Below are 18294 nucleotides of genomic sequence, written 5' to 3'. Positions count from 1 at the left end.
CTAAATAAACAAACAAAAGTACCCCCACCAACATCATTAAAATGAAAAAAGAAAAAAAAAACTTTAAAACTCTGTCATTGTCAAATGAGAATGAGTTTAATGAGTTACACATACATATATCAAACTAAAGAATGTATGTACACACCAATCAGCATTCAGTAAATATCTGAGCAGTCAATACACGCTTAACATGTATATTCGCTTAACCAGGAATATTGTATAGGTACAATTTGTTAAGTAAAAAAGAGCGAGGGATTAAGCATTGCTTACTTTAAATAAAAGGAGTGGAGGGTATTATGTTGATTTGAATGCACAGACTCCAAGACATTCAGACTAATTATTTCTGAATGACTACTTTCAAAGGAAAACAAAAAACCTTCAGGTTCAAGTTCGTCTTTTATTTTAATCTGTGATGTTTCTCCGTAAGTCATCAATGAAAAAGTTGTTTTATTTTTTAAATTGTGACTTATATGTGATGTACAACTTTAAAAGTAAATACAAAATCATATTTAAACAAATTCAGAGCACTATTTTCTGTGTTAAGAACAATATGTTAAACATTCAAAAATACAGACTTCTAAACATATAGATGGAAAACCATCTGTAATGCATAATATTAAAAGAGAACTATTTGTCAGGAATATCTATTAGCCAGACTAGAGGCTTTCAGAGCACAGGCATCTTCAAATCAGCCCTTTCCCGGCCTTGGGGATACTGAGGCACTCACTGTCATCTGACAAAATTGGTATCACAGAATGTGAAATACAATATAGATCTGATGTCAACACAAACATTATTTTAACATTCATCTAATACTTTCCTCAAGAAATGTACTGCAAATAAACCATTCCTAGCTCAAGGATGACCAAAAATGTAAATAAGTCAACCACATTTACTATATTTAAGAGTCAGATGAATAGACACCCTGCATCAAAATTATGTCAATGTTGAACAAATGCCGAGCTCACAGGAGAAGTCAATCTCTTCTCTGGCAAGTCCTCATGACTCAGGGTGCAATGACAATGGTGCTGATAAGTAGCTAGGTGACTCCACAGAGGCCAGGCCAGAGCTCTCTCAACCTCACTGGCTACCAGGCTGCAGGACATGCACTGAGATGATCAGCAAAAACAGAAGAAGAAAAGACAATCTAAAGCCAACAATGCCTATGACAGCCATATTTCCCACAGAGAAAGAATATTACCGTCAGATTTTAACTCATGACCACTCAGCCTGCATCACAGCTGAGTGCATGCTCTCCTCAAGTTCTGAACAGGAGTGCTGCTAAGAAGACAGGGATAAGAAAGGAAGGTCATGAGAAAACTTACCGCATTGGCACGCTGGTCCCAGTCATGTTTGTCATCTGACAAAATTTCCCTGATCTTATTTAACGTCTCTTCAAGTTCTCGACTAGAATAGATCTTAAAAGAAAATATTGAAAATTAGAACAAAATTTCTTGCTGTAAATAACATAAAACGATGCACCAGTGTTTGAAATAGTTTTTTAATATAGAAAGGCCATTTCACACCCTAGCTACACTTTCAGTGGAGACGGTGACAGAGAGTAGATGCCCCAACAGCCTTCCTTTCAGCCCTCTTTGCTCCTTGTCCCCACAAGGACAACCTCAAACATGCTTCTAGAATGCTTCCCATGGAGCAGATGTCCAAGGAACAAAAAAGGAGCAACTTCCCAAAAACATAATTTATACAATATTACAAAATATTGTTAAAAAGACATGCTTTAGTTTTGTAAAACTATTTGAAAAAAGGGCTAGTGCCAGAATAGACTAAGCATATAACTCACCTGGCTACATTGTGTCTCTAAAAGGGGGAAAACAAAACTCAATTAAAACAGGTCCTTTCAGCAAATTTTATAATAAATATATTATATTTATAATATATAACAAATATAATATATCTATTATAAATACCACGTCTAATTGTAGTACAAGGTGCTATCTTGGAAGACAATCTAAAGACCTTCTCTAAACCATGAAAAAGGGAGAAAGTAACTCAATAATTCACTCCAGTGACTCCATAATTTTTCAAGCCCTCTGTCCCTGGGCTCCTCATGTGTCTCCTTGGTATGCAAAGAACATTGGGTTAGAATGTCCTATTGGTTCCTAACTTCTCTAGCTGACTGAAAGATGGTTTCCACATAAAGAATACTGGAAGATCAAGTGTTAAGAAGGGAGATTGTGATTCTGATTTTAGACAGGTTGTGTTTGAGATGTCTCTGAGGCCCCTAAAAGAAAATAATTTTAATGCTCAGCAGAGGTCTGGTTTAGAGGTAAAATTAGATATAATCAATATACAGGTACTAGATAAAGCCATGTTGTTGAAGTCATAAAGCAACAAAATGCAAGTAGGAAGTTAGGATCCAGAAGTAACCCTTAATTATCTATAATATTTAATTGACCAAATAAAGAAGAATCCATTTGTAAAGGAAATGGATATGAAATAGACTAATAGAAGGGAAGTAAGGTGGGAAACACTGCTTTACCACTATTACAACAGAACTGTAAATGAAGAAAACAATTAGGCCAGTTGCTTTGGGTGCTGTGAGGATGGTAAGTGATTAAAACTAGAAAAATGTAAGGAAGTGAATGTAGGTACAGAGAAGGGTAGATGCAAACATACATCCTAACAAAGGAACTATTTGGAATTGATAGCTGTTGGGACAGCTTTCTTTACACACACACACACACACACACACACACACAGAGAGAGAGAGAGAGAGAGAGAGAGAGAGAGAGAGAGAGAGAGAGAGAGAGAGAGACTTCTCAATGTTTACATTTTATTTTACGTGTATGAATGTTTTGCCTGCACATATATACGTGCACCACATGTGTGCATGGTGCCTGTGAAGATCAGAAGCTGTTGTTAGATACCCTAGACCTGGAGTTAAGGATAGTTCCGAGCCATTTCAGTTTCTAGGAATCCAACCTGGGTCCTCTGCAAGAGAAGCAAATGCTCTTAACTGTGGAGCCAGCTCTCGAGTCCCCAGATCAACTTTAGACTGACACGGGGTATGTCACCACATGCCAGGGCAGCACTTGTGCTTAGGAGGAATAGCTGTTCAACACAAAATGAATTCCATGCCTTTGTGTGTGCTTTTGGTTTTTTTTTGTTTGTTTTGTTTTTAGTGAGAGAAAAAGAATAGTAAGTTGGGAGGAAGGAAAAAAATATGATGAAAATACATTGTATGAAAAAAAATTTTTTTAAAGATAGGATGTCTCTGTGTAGCAGAGAGACACAGAGACACAGAGAACCCCTATCTCAAAAACCAAAAACCAAACAAACACCACACACACACACACACACACACACACACACACCTTGATGCTTCATCCGAAAGAAAGGAGGTCACCAAGTATAGTATGAAGGAGAAAATGGGGGAGATGGCGAGGAAGGCTCTAACTGGAAGGGGAACTGGGGGAGGAAGAAGGTGATCAACATAGAAGGGCTGAATGACAATACCAAGGCTGGTCTATAAAACCTCAAGGGATCATACTATTTTATATTTACCTAAAATTAAATTATATGCAATGTATGTAAATGTATGTGCATGTGTGCACACACCCACAACTATGTTAAAGGAAGTTACATCAGTTGGGCTTTGGGCTGACAAAGCTCCCTACAAGAACCTAGCTTACCTAGCAAAATGCCCTAGTACCAGGCATGAGAAATCTCCATTCAAGTTGTTGCTCGTGGTAATGCAAGTGATTTCCAAAATAATATAGGATATAATATTGCTGTTGCCCTCAGTTGCCTCACAGATGTTGAAGGGAAGACACTGTTGCCGAAAACCCAGCACACAGGATCTAGAGGACTACAATAAATCAAGCTGGATAGAACCTGAAAGCCTCCTTCCTGTGCTCTGGCTTCCACAGTGCCAGAAAGTACTATGTAAGCCATCAAGGAAGGGATTCAACTGATTCTATACAGTGTGGTACCTATGAATCAGAACACTGACCAGCTAAGCAAATACCTAAAGGTGCAACCATACTAACCGAAATCTTTGTGGGACCCAACAGTTGTCAGATTGGACTTAATGCACACTCAACAGGAGGGAAAACATGCCAACTACTCTGAACTCCTAAGGTCAAGGATCTCAGAAGAGAACTACTACTATGCGCCATCTTACCGCATAATTTCTAACTGTAGTCTAAAGCTTATCCTTGTATGCACAGGTAAGTGTATCTCTCCTTTCTCATCAAAGAAACTTCTCTTTATAGCAAATAGTGACCATTACAGAAAACACAACCGGGGCGAGAACTGGCTCAGTAGTTAACAACGCTTGCTGCTCTTGCAGAGGCCCTGGGTTCGCTATCCAGGACCCACATGGTGGCTCACAATCATCTGTAACTCCAATCCCAAGGGATTCAACACCTTCTTCTGACCCAGCATACATGTGCCGGGCATACATACAAACAAACAAAACACTGATACATATAAAATAATCAAATAGATCTTGAGAGGGAGGGAGAGAGGGAAGGAGAGAAGGACGGAGGAAGAGAGGGAGAGGAGAGGGAGGGAGGGGGAGAAAGAGAAGGCTAGCACACAACTGAACACAATGGGAAGCCCAGTCCCAATGGATATATCTTCAATACAACTCCTGTACCTAAGGTTCAGGGGATATTTCAGAAGAGCAGTGGAAAGACAGTACGAGCCAGAGGACTGGAGAGTCTGCTGTGAAAGAGCTGCCCAAACAATGACAGCATCAGCAGACAAGCTACACAGAACAAGGAAGTTCACTCAAAGACTACAGGTAGCTAGTGGCTGCTGAGAGAAGGGGAGTTAGCCTCTCCAAGAACAGAGCCCCATTAGTGGTTATCCCACACAAGTGGTCAGCCCAAAGTCATACACACATAATCAACGAGAATGGACTCAAAGTTGTTCATCCCTGTATAGGTGACAATAATAAAAAAAGAAGTCATCGATTTGAGAAGGTTCTGGGGGAATATGGAAGGGGTTGGAGGGAGGAAAGCAAAGGAGGGAGATTTATTATATTTTAATTTTAAAATAAATTAAATTAAAAAAAAAGAAAAAAAGTATATCGACATTTATGGTGTAGAAATAGCAGGCGTATGCTTACCATTGACACTGGCAAATTTAATCATCACAACATCCTTGACTGTACACTAACAATTCCTAAATTAATACGGTTTTACAGCCAGTGCGGCTAATCCCTAGGTAATGGTGGGCAGATGCTCTGAATAGCGCAAGCGAACAGTAAGGTCTGGCCAGAGAGCGAGGCCTCACACAGCAGTGCAGGGCAATGAGGACAGCAAGCACAGCTAACTCAACACCAGCTGCATTAGAGGTCAGTGAAAGGAAGCTCTATTTAATAACAGCATGGGAATGGAAGGGTGTTGCAACAGGTGGCTGGGAAGCCTGTTCTCCTTCCTGAGGCTGGGTAGCCCATAGCTTCAGTGATTCTGTAAGGATCCATTCTTCTAGAACATAGTGAACAGTGAACAATGATCAAGTCCAGACAGGTTTCACAACTGTTCCTAGAACACTAACCATTCCTTTATATGACAAGTCTACAAATTATACAGAGAGAGGGAAGTATCTTAAGAGAAAAATCCATTTCAAATACACTCAAATCAGAAGCATTTTTAAAGCTTTCCTGTAGCTTTTTAAGACTTTAAATAGCTTAAGGAAGACTTTCCCTCTGAGGGCGCCTATTAGCTCACACAGCGGAAGGCCATGTGCAAAGAAAGCTCCAGAACCTGTCAAGACAGCACTCAGCAGGGACACCCATGAGAGAAGCAGCATTCTGACAGGCAGGAAGGACAGCTAGAGTATGAAGAAATGCACATTTTCACTTCTCCCTCTCCCCCTCCCTCCCTCCCTCCCTGTATGTCTCCTTTTTCGGAAAGAAAGAAAGAAAGAAAGAAAGAAAAGGAAAGGAAAGGAAAGGAAAGGAAAGGAAGGGCATTTTCGTATAGGGAACAAGCATTTTCCCCAGCAAAAAGCTCTTGAAAATTAGTTGCCTAATCATACCTTTCTTAGAAGTGGTATAGTCATCCTATACAGCAAAATCGAGTGAAACAAACCAGCCACAGCTATGCAATTCTATACATATGACACCCTAAAGCAGCTCCTATAAAAGCCTGGTATGTTGGTGCCTGCAATACCAGTACACTTGGGAGTTGGAGGCAGAAGGATCAGGAACTCAAGACCATATTGAACTACTTGATATTTTAAAAAAGCAAACAAAACAAAAAATCTTACAAATAAATACATTTAAAAATCTTATAAACAGCATGCCTTTAGTCACAGCAGAAGGATAAAACCTTTAATTCGGAGGCAGAAGCAGGTACATCTCTATAATATGAGGCCAGGCTGGTCAATATAGCTAGTTCTGGGACAGTCAGGGTTACACAGAAAACCTTCTCAAAAATCAAAAACAACAACAAAACCCAAAGCAATAAATAAATAAATCTTACACGCAAAATCCCTCACTGCAGCATAATATAGATTAGCAAAAGGTTGGAAGTAAACTGAACAAATAAAAGTAAAGGACATATAAACTACTCAATAGAATCTGAAGGAACAGAATCACAAACTTAGTACTGTAGAGAAATACACCAAGCAACACTGGGTCCAAGGGCATGGCATTTGTACAACTATTATAAACACATGCTCACTCTGATTCCTTTAGTTCCTCCGAGGGAAGAACTCTCATATCTATTTGTCAGCTTCTAATGTTCCCTGGGATCAAAACTAACTATGAACTTTACATTTGACACTGAAATGTAATATGACTGAGTCATGGTTTCAGTTTTATCTAAGCTTTACTGAAAAACTAATGTGAAGATCAAATTATGACAATAATTAATGTCTTGATAATGTCTAATATATCATTCATACATTTTTTTGAGACAGGGTCTTTCCTTATAATCCTGGGTGACCTAGAACTTGTTCTGCAGACCAGGGGGCCTCAAACTCAGAGACCCTCTATCTCTGCCTCCCTGGGATTAAAAGCGTGCACCATTACCACCACCCAGCTAAATGTTGGTGTTCTTGGCCATGTGGGTTGACAGAAGAAAGAGGGTTACTCAAGGATAAGTTTTAAGGCCTTGCTGGCAGCAGGGAGTTCCAGCCTCTGTGGACTGAATATCTGGCAAAAGCAACTTATTGATTGTTACACAAAAGTTGTTTTTTAGGGTGTACCTTAAAAAATCCTTATATCAAAGCCCCCAATCTAATCCATAAGTTTTGTGAAGGAGAATGGCATGCCTTGCAACTTTAGTATTTACTGTGTATTGTTTGCAGCACTCAACAATGCAAGACATTGCAGGTATGCCAAGACTGACCTGTGAGCAAAGTCCTGCCAAGGCTGTAAAGCTCCATCAGAAAAAGAACTCTACAGATAACAGAAAGCAATCACTGTCTTCTACAATGACTTGGAACAAAATAGCTGACTTTTAAAAGCTTATCCTAGATATAAAGATTCTACTAGATTTCCTGCCATATCTCCTCTTCTCGTTGTGTATAATGTTTGTAGGGCAGACAACTGTGGGATTGGTCTCCTCCCTTTACCATTATGTGGAACTCAGGGTCAAACTCAGCTTGTCAGACTTGAACTGTAAAGTTCTTGACGCCTGAGCCATCTAGTTGTACCTGCAAATAAAAATTTTTAAAGAGACAAAACAAGGAGATGAAGAGGCGGAGACAATATCACGAGGGATGCCGCTTCCCTGGAAACCTTACCTGAACAGAAGGAACATCTGTAAAAGCTTTTATAAAGTCATCTTCATCAACTGCTCCAGCCCCTCCTTCTTTAGAAGGACCTGTTAATTAAAAAGAAACTGGGTTTCTTTTATGTTTTTAAGGTATATTTTTAGGTATCTTAACAATAAGAACAATGTGAAAGATCCCTTTGATAGGAACAACAGTATAATTTTGAAGGATATACAAAATGTTTTAAAACAGGGCAACTTCCAGAGAAGTTGAGGAACATGGTAGCATTTGGTTACGTCCTGATGCAACAGCACAAGTACAACTCCACCACTACGCTATGCATTAGCAAGGACACAATAAAGAAGAAAGGATAAACACTTCAGAACTGAATAGTAAGTAGGTCAGGCGTGGTGGTCAAGCTTATAATCCTGGCACCTGGAAGGCTGAGCAGCCAGATTGTAGCACCCTCGATGCCAGTCTGGACGACACAGTAGAAACTCATCTCAAAAATCCTAATTCAATCATTAATTGGCAACATTACATAACAATAGATTTAAAAAAAGATGTAAAACAATGGGAACAAAATCTATATATGATGCTGTGTTTAGGAACACATGTGAAAGAAGTGAGAGTTTTGGAATTAAATTTGATTATATAAACCTTCATTTATTATACACAGAAAATCAATATTAGCAAGTTATTATTTTATTTTTAAAAGATTTGTTTATTTTATGTATATAAGTACACTGTGGCTGTCTTCAGATACACTAGAAAAGGGTGTCGGATCCCAATACAAGTGGTTGTGAGCCACCATGTGGTTGCTGGGAATTGAACTCAGGACCTATGGAAGAGCAGTCAGTGATCTCAACTGCTGAGGCATCTCTCCAGCCCAGCAAGTTATTACTATACCATAGCTGGTAAGCAGCAGCTACGTAAGAGCTGATATTAAGCTACTGTCTTTCAGCTCCAGCTCTATTCTTCAGAGCTGTTGAGCCTAGAACCCAGCAAAGTGTCATCTTCCTGCCTGTTTTCTGTTGAGCTCTATCAACAGGTGACACAACTGAAAGCTGCAGGAATTGGGAACTCATTCCTTTCACAGGGAAGAGGGGTGCATCCTGTTCTTGTCAGTAAAACTCTAGTAACTCTGGCAGACCATTTGTTTCACTTGGTAGTTTTTCTAACCCTTGCTGAATCTGCTCACAGTGCTTGGAAGACAGCACCAGCCAGCTCATGCCTTTTCGAAGAGTGCTGAGTCTAGACCGATGGGTATCTCTTTAAAGTTCTACAGTTATTTATTAGCGTCTTAATTAGATACAATTAGAATTGTCATTTTTGTACACATATGTAACTTGTTTCTATAATATACATCCCTGCTTCCAATACTGACTCCATGCTGATTCTCTTCTCTTCCCAGCCATGCCTTTTCACTGTTGTCACTCTGGGTAGGGGAGCAAGAGTTTATTTAATTAGGGTTGCTTCAGAGTTTGTTTGGAGAAGCATGAGCTACAGTGGGAACGCATCTCTCTCACACATCATCCACTAACTGTGGAAAAATCAATGTTCCGAGACTCACTCTCGGGCATGTAATCAAAGTAGCTGTGGGCTGAGAAGCGCAACAGTCACATGATGCTAGAGAGTGCATTCAAGTGCATACACTCTTCTCTCGTGCTTCGTCCAGCGCTTTCCTGCCCTTCTTCCTCAATGTTCCATGAACCTGGAAGTAGTCAGGTACTCAACAGTCAGAGACCATTCATTCTATGGGTTTCTGAAGTCTCCCCTGACCATAACAGCTCTACCCCATGGTACAAAGGTAACCTTTAATTACTGCAGCCCCCACATTGGTACCCAGAGCTCTAGGGATAATAGCTGGTACATGCTCTCTACCTACAATCTTTTTTGTTTTTTTTTTTAATTATTTTATGTGTGTTTTTTGTCTATGTGTATGCCTATGTATGTGTATGCCTTTTAGAAGATGTCAGATCTACCAGAGCTAAAGTTTCAGAGAGTTGTAAGTCACTCAATATGGATGCTAAGAATCAAATTCAAGCCCTCTGCAACAGTAATATACTTTTTTTAATTTTAATTTTTTTTTTTTTTTTTGGCTTTCAAGACAGGGTTCCTCTGTATAACTCACTTTGTAGACCAGGCTGGCCTCGAACTCGGAAATCTGCCTGCCTCTGCCTCCCGAGTGCTGGGATTAAAGGCGTGTGCCACCACGCCCAGCAGTAATACACTTTCTTAACTACTGAGCCATCTCTTCAGCCCTATTTTCATATTCATAATTTACCAAAAAAAAAAAAAAAACACACACACATTGAATGTGCCTAATCTGAAATTTCAAAGTCTGAAGTGCTCCAAGAGTTGAGACATTTTGCACATTGTGATAAGTAATATCCACAGTCAGTTTAACTTAGAATCCAGTCCACAACCTCCGAAACAGTGTTTCCAGAAAGGGCTGACCAAGAGGGAACCCAACCTTAAATGTAGATAGGTGACACCTTTCCATGCTCTGGGCTCAGAGATGGATTTAAAAGGAGAAAGGGAGCTTGTAGTGCCAATTTTGGAGTTTAGGTTAAAAAACAAACAGAAAACCCACAGAAGTATTACAACTATGATTTTTTTCCCCTGCTCTAGCAGGTGTCTAATTTTTGCCAGCTGCAGATAATTTCTGTGTGTGTGATATTTGGAATTCTGAGGATGTTTATTTTAGAGGGTATATAAATGATAGGGCCCTGAGAGGAGGGATGGGTTGTTGGCTGTTGTTGGTTGCAATTTGTTAGTCGTGCCCAAAGGAAAAATGAGAAAGAATAAATTAGATATCCTGATAACAAAGATCACACTTGCCCCCAGGAACTCGATGACCCTAATCGGCAGGAAGTAGTCTAATGATAACATCTCCTCCTTTCAGACCCTGGGCCCTATTCAGGTAACTCCAATCCCCTCCCTCTATCCTCTTGTCTCTCCTATGTCGTCTTGAGGAGTGGAGAGGGTGGAGAAGGTGGAAGAAAGAAGCAGCCCTGGACTAGGAAAAGACAAGCTACAAGTGATGCCCAACAGGAGGCTAGGGAGAGTGGGAAATTTGATTTCAAATGCTGTAAAGAAAATGGTAGGCAGTCTCTAGATGGTCCATCCTTTTGTCTCAGCTCCAAACTTTGTCTCTGTAACTCCTTCCATGGGTGTTTTGTTTCCAATTCTAAGAAGGGACACAGTGTCTTCATTCTTCTTCAGTTTCATGTGTTTTGCAAATTGTATCTTGTATCTTGGGTATCCTAAGTATCTGGGCTAATATCCACGTATCAGTGAGTACATATTGTGTGAGTTCCTTTGTGAATGTGTTACCTCACTCAGGATGATGCCCTCCAGGTCCATCCATTTGCCTAGGAATTTCATAAATTCGTTCTTTTTAATAGCTGAGTAGTACTCCATTGTGTAAATGTACCACATTTTCTGTATCCATTCCTCTGTTGAGGGGCATCTGGGTTCTTTCCCGCTTACTGCCATACTGGGGGATCCATCCCATAATCAGCCTATAGACGCTGACCCCATTGCATATACTAGCAAGATTTTGCTGAAGGGACCCAGATGTAGCTGTCTCTTGTGAGACAATGCCGGGGCCTAGCAAACACAGAAGTGGATGCTCACAGTCAGCTACTGGATAGATCACAGGGCCCCCAATGGAGGAGCTAGAGAAAGAACCCAAGGAGCTAAAGGGATCTGCAACCCTATAGGTGGAACAACAATATGAACTAACCAGTACCCCATGGAGCTCTTGTCTCTAGCTGCGTATGTATCAGAAGATGGCCTAGTCGGCCATCAGTGAAAAGAGAGGCCCATTGGTCTTGCAAACTTTATATGCCTCAGTACAGGGGAACACCAGGGCCAAGAAGTGGGAGTGGGTGGGTAGGGAATGGGGAACTTTTGGGATAGCATTGGAAATGTAAAGGAAGAAAATACCTAATTTAAAAAAAATTAAAAAAAAAAAAGAAGTAAAGATCTGAAAAAAAAAAGAAAATAAAAGAATAGAAAATGGTAGGGAAGTGGTGTGGATGGGTCTGGTGCTGCTCCAATTCCCTAATAAATGAAGGAGCCAATCACTGTGCGAGTAGGCGGGACATCCAGGTTGGATGGAGGAAGAGAGGAAAGAATAGGACAGCATAAGGGTAAGATGGAGCTGCTAGAGTTTCCAGGTGTCGTGGTGGATCTGCAAGGATTCCCCACCGGAGGAATCATGTTTTAATGAGGCTCATAAGATTAGGCTTTAGTTGTTGTGCTCAGAGATTGAGTTACCACTCTGAACTAAGTTTGTGTTGCATTTTCCTTCACGCAGCGGCTCATCTAGGTTCAAGAGAGCCAGATGTGCACCACAAAGGCCGTGGGGGAATTTGAAGCATGGTGCTGGCGTAGTAATGACCCACCAGTGGGAACCTAGGGAGCTGGGTGGAAAGGTTGTGGAGTTCTGAGTTAGTCTCTGCGAGATAAAACCAGGCCGGCCATTGCCCACAGTGTGTGGCCGATAGGCCACCAGGGCAAAAGCATAGCACGGGGCGCGGGAATGTGCCAGTTCATGTTTTAATATCTCCTGCAACAGGGAAGGAAGGGATGGATTTTTTTTTCCAAAGGACCAGCAAAAAGTTTATTATAGCTGCTAACAATCAGATATCCCTGCTTTTCTACCAGAGAGGTTTTCTGTTTTGTCTTTTTCTTCTTCGTATCTTATGTTTCAAACAAGGATAGAAGAATGGCTGAGCAGTCAGAAAAATGTGGGTGGAAATGGAGGGGCCTGAGAAAGAAAGAATGGCTAAAATAGGAAACAATCTGATGACACAGCCCATTTCGAAAGAAAAGGTTACTCTCAAAACCAACCTTGCCACAAGAGTGGGAGGAGGGTGGCCCTGGGTTACAAGATCACCATCAGCTTTCACAGAAGTCATAGATCATAGGCCTGCTAACGGTGTGGAATATAGTTATGATAAGATAGGATGGCATCCTACAGAAATGATACATCTAAGGCATTTTAAAAAGTCTATGATATCATATGGAATAAACTCACCTTGTGTGAAACAGACTCTAAATAACTGTACTACTCAAAATAGAATTATTCTCCAAAACCGGAAGGGATGAGCGACAGCTGTCCTAGAGGACGGTCCACGTTGCATTGGTTAACATGGCAGAGAGAAGAAGCCATGAATGCTGAACAGCAAAACAGTGAGGGGAGTGAATACAGCAAAAGACCACTTGCTGGAGGAAGGGTGGTGCTCTGATACACAAAACCACATTCAATTTGATCACACTTCTATAAAACAATGTCACACAGTGGCTTTAAGAGCTCGGGACAAAGCTGAGAGGCCCAGGAAAGGGTCCACCCCATCTACAAAGATCGCACAAAGCTCTGGAGAAGGCGCACTGAGAATTTTTTTTGTTTGTTTGTTTTTTGTTTTTTTAAACAAAGAATAGTCTCAGCTACAAACAAAGCTGTAGCAGACCTTGATGCAAGGCAGATGTTCATAGAGACCTTGGCGTTTGAAAATTTGAATACTGAATGTAAAAACATTAGACCATTAAAGGCAAGAACACCATCTATGGATGAGTGGGTAAGGGATATGACCAATACTGATTCTTATGTATACCATGCTAATATCATCAATCAAGCCATATCTCTGATATCAAAATACTTGGTGCTTCATTCGGGGGAAACACAGTCATTTGTTTTCAGTAAAGGAACAGCAGCAGCCGGGAGACATGGGGTTATAGGAAAAACTGAGACTGTTAAATAAATCAGCCTATAAGTTTTAGAATATGTTAACATCAGAATGGAAGCCAGCAGAAGTTTTGCATTGGAACACCCTCATAATTCTACAGGAAATGAAAAAGCTGTAGATACTATCAAAACTGATAAATACTAGAATTGAGCAGGAAAAGTATTCTGAAAACCTTGGCCACTGACCCAACAGTGCTTACTCCATAGAAAATGTTTGTTTATAGTTTCCTACACACAGCAAAATTAACGGCTTTAAACAGAAATGGAGAAATATAGTGACAAATTTGGAGCTTCGGAATCTTAAAAAAAAAAAAAAACACAGACATGTAAAACTTACTAAGAATATGTTTTGATTTAATCCCGGGTATAGGATGTGGGGCTGCTTCAGGTCATCCCCAACAGCTTACTATGACTTGCCTCGACACCCCTAACCAGCAGGAAGTACTCTAAGGATAGCAGTGCCCCCTTGGCAACCCCGGCTTTACTCAGGGAGTCCCTCCTTCCCCCTCTATCCTTTTGTCTCTCCTATCCAGTGTTAGGGGTTGACAGGGTGAAGAATGGTGGTGAAGGGTGGAAGAAAGGAGAACCCACAGAGTAGCAGAGGACAGCTACAGCAGCTGGCTGAACACCAGCGTCCTGCACGCCCTGACTGCTGACACAGTGTAACGCTCGCTGCCTTACTGTCCGGCCATCAGGTCTTCCACACAAGGATAGGATGCATCCCTCAAATTCTAAGTTAAACAAAATGCCCCTGTATTGCCTCTTGTCAGATACTTGGTCAGAGTAAAGAGAAAAGCGACTAACGCCAGCAGCACTGTGGTGCCGCAAGTGAAAAGCTTCATGCCACGCAGTGCTGAGCCATGCAGTGCCGATCATAAACCAGCTTGTTTGAGATACGCGACACCATCTCCAGATCATGGCCTAGTCGGCCATCACTGGAAAGAGAGGCCCATTGGACACGCAAACTTTATATGCCCCAGTACAGGGGAACGCCAGGGCCAAAAAGGGGGAGTGGGTGGGTAGGGGATTGGGGGTGGGTGGGTATGGGGGACTTTTGGTATAGCATTGGAAATGTAAATGAGCTAAATACCTAATAAAAAATGGAAAGGAAAAAAAAGTATCTACAACACTTGGATGAAGTTTACATTTAGACTTTAGACCTATTCCCAAAATATCCCATTATGCATATGTACACATTCAAAAACTTAAACTAAAAACGTTACAATACAAAAGCAACACTGGTTCCAGCATTTGGATAAGGAATACACAATCTGTACTAAATGCTCTATAAAAATAGCATGATTTGGGTCTGTAGAGATTACAGAAATTGAAAAGACAGATCTCAGCTACTTCTCCAACATCATGCCTGCATTCCTGCCCCCATGTTACTAGGAGTGGACTCTGAGGTTTCGAAAGCCGAAACTAGACCCAATGTATAACTGTATGTCTCTGTTTCTCTGTCTCTCCCCGCCCCTCCTCTCTGTTGCCTGTGGAAAAGAATACAGCTACGGCTACTTTTCCAACACCATGCCTGCATGCCTGCCATTGTGCTTCCTACCGTAACAGACTCAACCTCTGAAACTGTAAGCAAGCTCCCAGTTAAATGCTTTTTCTTTTTTTAATAAGAATTGCCTTGACATGGTGTCTGTGACAGTTTGAATACGAATGGCCCCCATAGACTCATGTGTCTATTAGGAGGTGTGACTTTGTTGGAGTAGCTGTGGCCTTCTTGGAGGAAGTGTGTCACCGTGGGGCTATACTATAAGGTCTCCTAGACCTAGTGTGGTGGTCTCTCTTTCTGCTGTCTGCCTGATGAAGATGTAGAACTCTCAGCTCCTATTCCAGTATTCCTCGTCTACTTGCATGCTGCCATGTTTCTCACCATGCAATAATAGACTAAACTGCTGAACTGTAAGCCAGCCCCATTTAAATACTGTACTTAATGAGAGTACACGTGCCCTGGTCGTGGTGTCTCTTCATAGCAATAAAACCGAAACTAAGACAGTATCTCATCACAGCAATGAAAACCCTAACTATGATAGCACTCTTGGGCCCAAAGGACTTTATATCCTACCACAGAGACACTTGCACAACCATGTTCATTGCTGCTCTATTCATAATAGTTAGAAATTGGAAGCACTCTACATGCCTGTCAGTGGAGGAATGGATAAAGAAAATATGATACATTTACACAATGAGTTATTACTCAGAATTTTTTTTAAAAAATCATGAACTTCACAGGTAAATGGATAGAGCTAGAAAAAAAATCATCCCGCGTAAGGTAGCTCATGCCCCAAAAGACAAATATGATAGGAGCTCACTTACATGTGTTTGATAAGCAAGCTACAGTCTGTGTAACTAGAGGTTAGATGCAGAAAAGGCCCTCCTCAGGATGGGGGCGTAGACTAAAACTGGGGTGGGGAACTAAAACAAGAGGCTCATGTGGGGAGAGGGAAGGAATAAGAGAAGAGGGGATATGGAGAGCGACAGCTAAAAGTAAGGGTAATTTGAGAGGTTGTATGGAAACCTAATTCAGTAGAAGCTTATATGTATATATAAAATGAAAGAAATCTAAGCTAGAATCAGCAAATAACATGATATATAAAGTCCCAACTAGACATCTCTCACCACCAAATGAAACTTCCAGTGCCAGGAATGGGTTACAGCTAATTAGTTGTTGGCTGAGGGGGCCTCATAAAAACCTCCAAACAACCCAGATAATTGCCAAGGTTATTAGTTGCTCTCCACAAACTTATTGTAAGGCCGGACTGCTGAATACAACACTTATATAACTCACATGACATGGAGAAGTCAAGCTGGGGACTGTATAGAGCAATGGTTCGTGACCCCTTTAGGGTAGTTTATCAGATATTTACATTATGATTCATAACAGTAGCAAAATTGCAGTTATGAAGTATGTAGTTATGAAGTAGCAATGAAATAATGTTATGGTTGGGTTAGGTTAGGTTAGGTTAGGTCAGGGATCACCATAATATAAGGAACTGTATTAGGAGATTTGAGAACCACTGATCTAGAGCCTGCAGCCCCACTGACTAGCGCTCATGGTACCTACTGAACATTGTGATGCCTGTTATCAGAAGAGAAAAGTAAGTATCAACACGGCTGCAGACCCTTCAGTCTACAATGGCGCCCTGCCTGCAACACATATTTGTACTATAATGACACAAAAGTTGCAGGAGTAACCAAGCACTACTTGACTGGAATTAAGGCCCACCCGTGCCCGACACTGCCCTAGTGGCTACGGCCTGAGACTAGACAGGCCGTGGACCGAGGGGGAAGTCAAGTACTACTGTTCTGCTAAAGGAGCACAGCATGCATGACTCGGAACGTTTCGCTGCACTCACAGAGCAGTGTTTTGCTACGTCAGAGAAGATTCTTCCTGCAGTAGATGGGAATACAGAGAACCACAACTAGACAATGTTCAGAGAGTGAGAAACCCTGGAACACTCATCCTAAATGGGATGCCTCCATGAAATCCCTCCTCTCAGAGCTCAGGGAACTCTGCAAAGAAGGAAGCAGAAAGAGCAGAAAGATTATATGAGGCAGTAGAGATGTAAGATACCATAGAAACAAGGCCTTCTAGATACAGCAGGACTAACATACATACACACTTATAGAAACTGAGGCAACAGACACAGAGGCTACCCAAGTCATGGCCAGATAGGATGCTAGTACTGTGAGGAGAAGTGGACATGAACCCCATGCCCAATGGAGAAGCTATCTCCAATTGATAATCTCTCACAAAGGGAAAGTTGGTCTTCTCATTGGGTATGCAAACCACACTTAGGGGCAGGCCTCTTGCTCAGCAGTAGATGGCTAACACAAAATCAATTCAGTGGTATTTTTAGGTTTTGTTGTTGTTTTGTTTTGTTTAGGGGGGGGCTCACAATGCTTTGTCTAAGTTTTTGTTTGCTTGTTTTTGTTTTGTTTTGGTTGTTTAACTTTACAGATCACTTGCTTAGATATTATGATTCCCAAGATTGTTTTCATGGATTTTCTATGTGGGGAAATATGTGTGTCTCAGTGTCTGTATGTGTTTCTTGTGCGTTTTCTCTGGCTTTACCGTTTGTTTTGTTCTATTCTGGGTTGTTTGGTTTTGTTTTATTATTTTTTAGGTGCCTGGTTTTAATCTAATGAGAGAGAGGAGGAGTGTGGTTTTGGGGAGGACCTGGGAGAAGTTGGAGAGGGGAAAATGTTAAGCTCTAGACCAATAACAGATTGTCTCAAAGGAGGTGAGTCTGTTCCTAACGATGACGGGGACAGGGAGAGGGACACACACATACACACACGCCTACCTGCATGCACATAAACATAGGTTTGTTTTTTTTTTTTAAATTGCCAGGTGTGGTGGCTCATGACTTTAATCCCAGCATTCCAAGGGAGCAGAAGCAGGCTGATCTCTGAGATCGAGACCAGCCTCATCTACAAATCAAGTTCCAGGGCAGCCAGGGCCACACAAAGAAATCCTGTGTCAGAGAGAGAAGACAAAAAGAGAGCGGAGGGAAGGAGAGGGGAGGGGAGGGGAGGGGAGGGGAGGGGAGGGGAGGGGAGGGGAGGGGAGGGGAGGGGAGGGGAGGGGAGGGGAGGGGAAAAAGAAAGAAAAGATGATATTGAAATTATCCCATGCATCCTATCAGATCACCATGGACTAAGGCTGATCTTCAATAACAGCATAAATAATAGAAAGCCAACATTCATGTGGAAACTGAACAACACTATACTCAATGTTACCTTGGTCAAGGAAGAAATAAAGAGATTAAAGACTTTTTAGAGTTTAATGAAAATGAAGCACAACATACCCAAACTTATGGGACACAATGAAA

General features: G+C 41.3%; 1 protein-coding gene across 33 annotated transcripts in view; it reads right to left on the bottom strand.

Annotated features, from left to right (window-relative positions):
• The window catches only part of Clasp2 (CLIP associating protein 2), a 179621-nt gene that overhangs the window by 76721 nt on the left and 84606 nt on the right, over positions 1-18294 (bottom strand). For 29 of the 33 annotated variants that reach the window (XR_379881.4, XM_006512384.4, XM_006512385.4 and 26 more), the window contains 2 exons: positions 7723-7802; positions 1326-1418 (listed from right to left, as the gene is read on the bottom strand). Coding sequence is in view for 31 of the 33 variants with exons in the window: in XM_006512384.4 (XP_006512447.1) it covers positions 1326-1418; positions 7723-7802 (173 nt within the window). In the remaining 2 variants the exon portion in view is untranslated. Of the gene's footprint in view, positions 1-73; positions 1110-1325; positions 1419-1801; positions 1819-7722; positions 7803-18294 lie in introns of those variants that run through there. The other 4 variants (NM_001286599.1, NM_001286603.1, NM_001286601.1 and 1 more) reach the window with 3 other exon arrangements.

Source organism: Mus musculus, chromosome 9 (genome assembly GCF_000001635.26).
Source record: "Mus musculus strain C57BL/6J chromosome 9, GRCm38.p6 C57BL/6J".
NCBI classification, from domain to species: Eukaryota; Metazoa; Chordata; class Mammalia; order Rodentia; family Muridae; genus Mus; species Mus musculus.
Note: the sequence above shows the minus strand (reverse complement) of the source record. Positions and strands in the feature narration are given on the sequence as shown.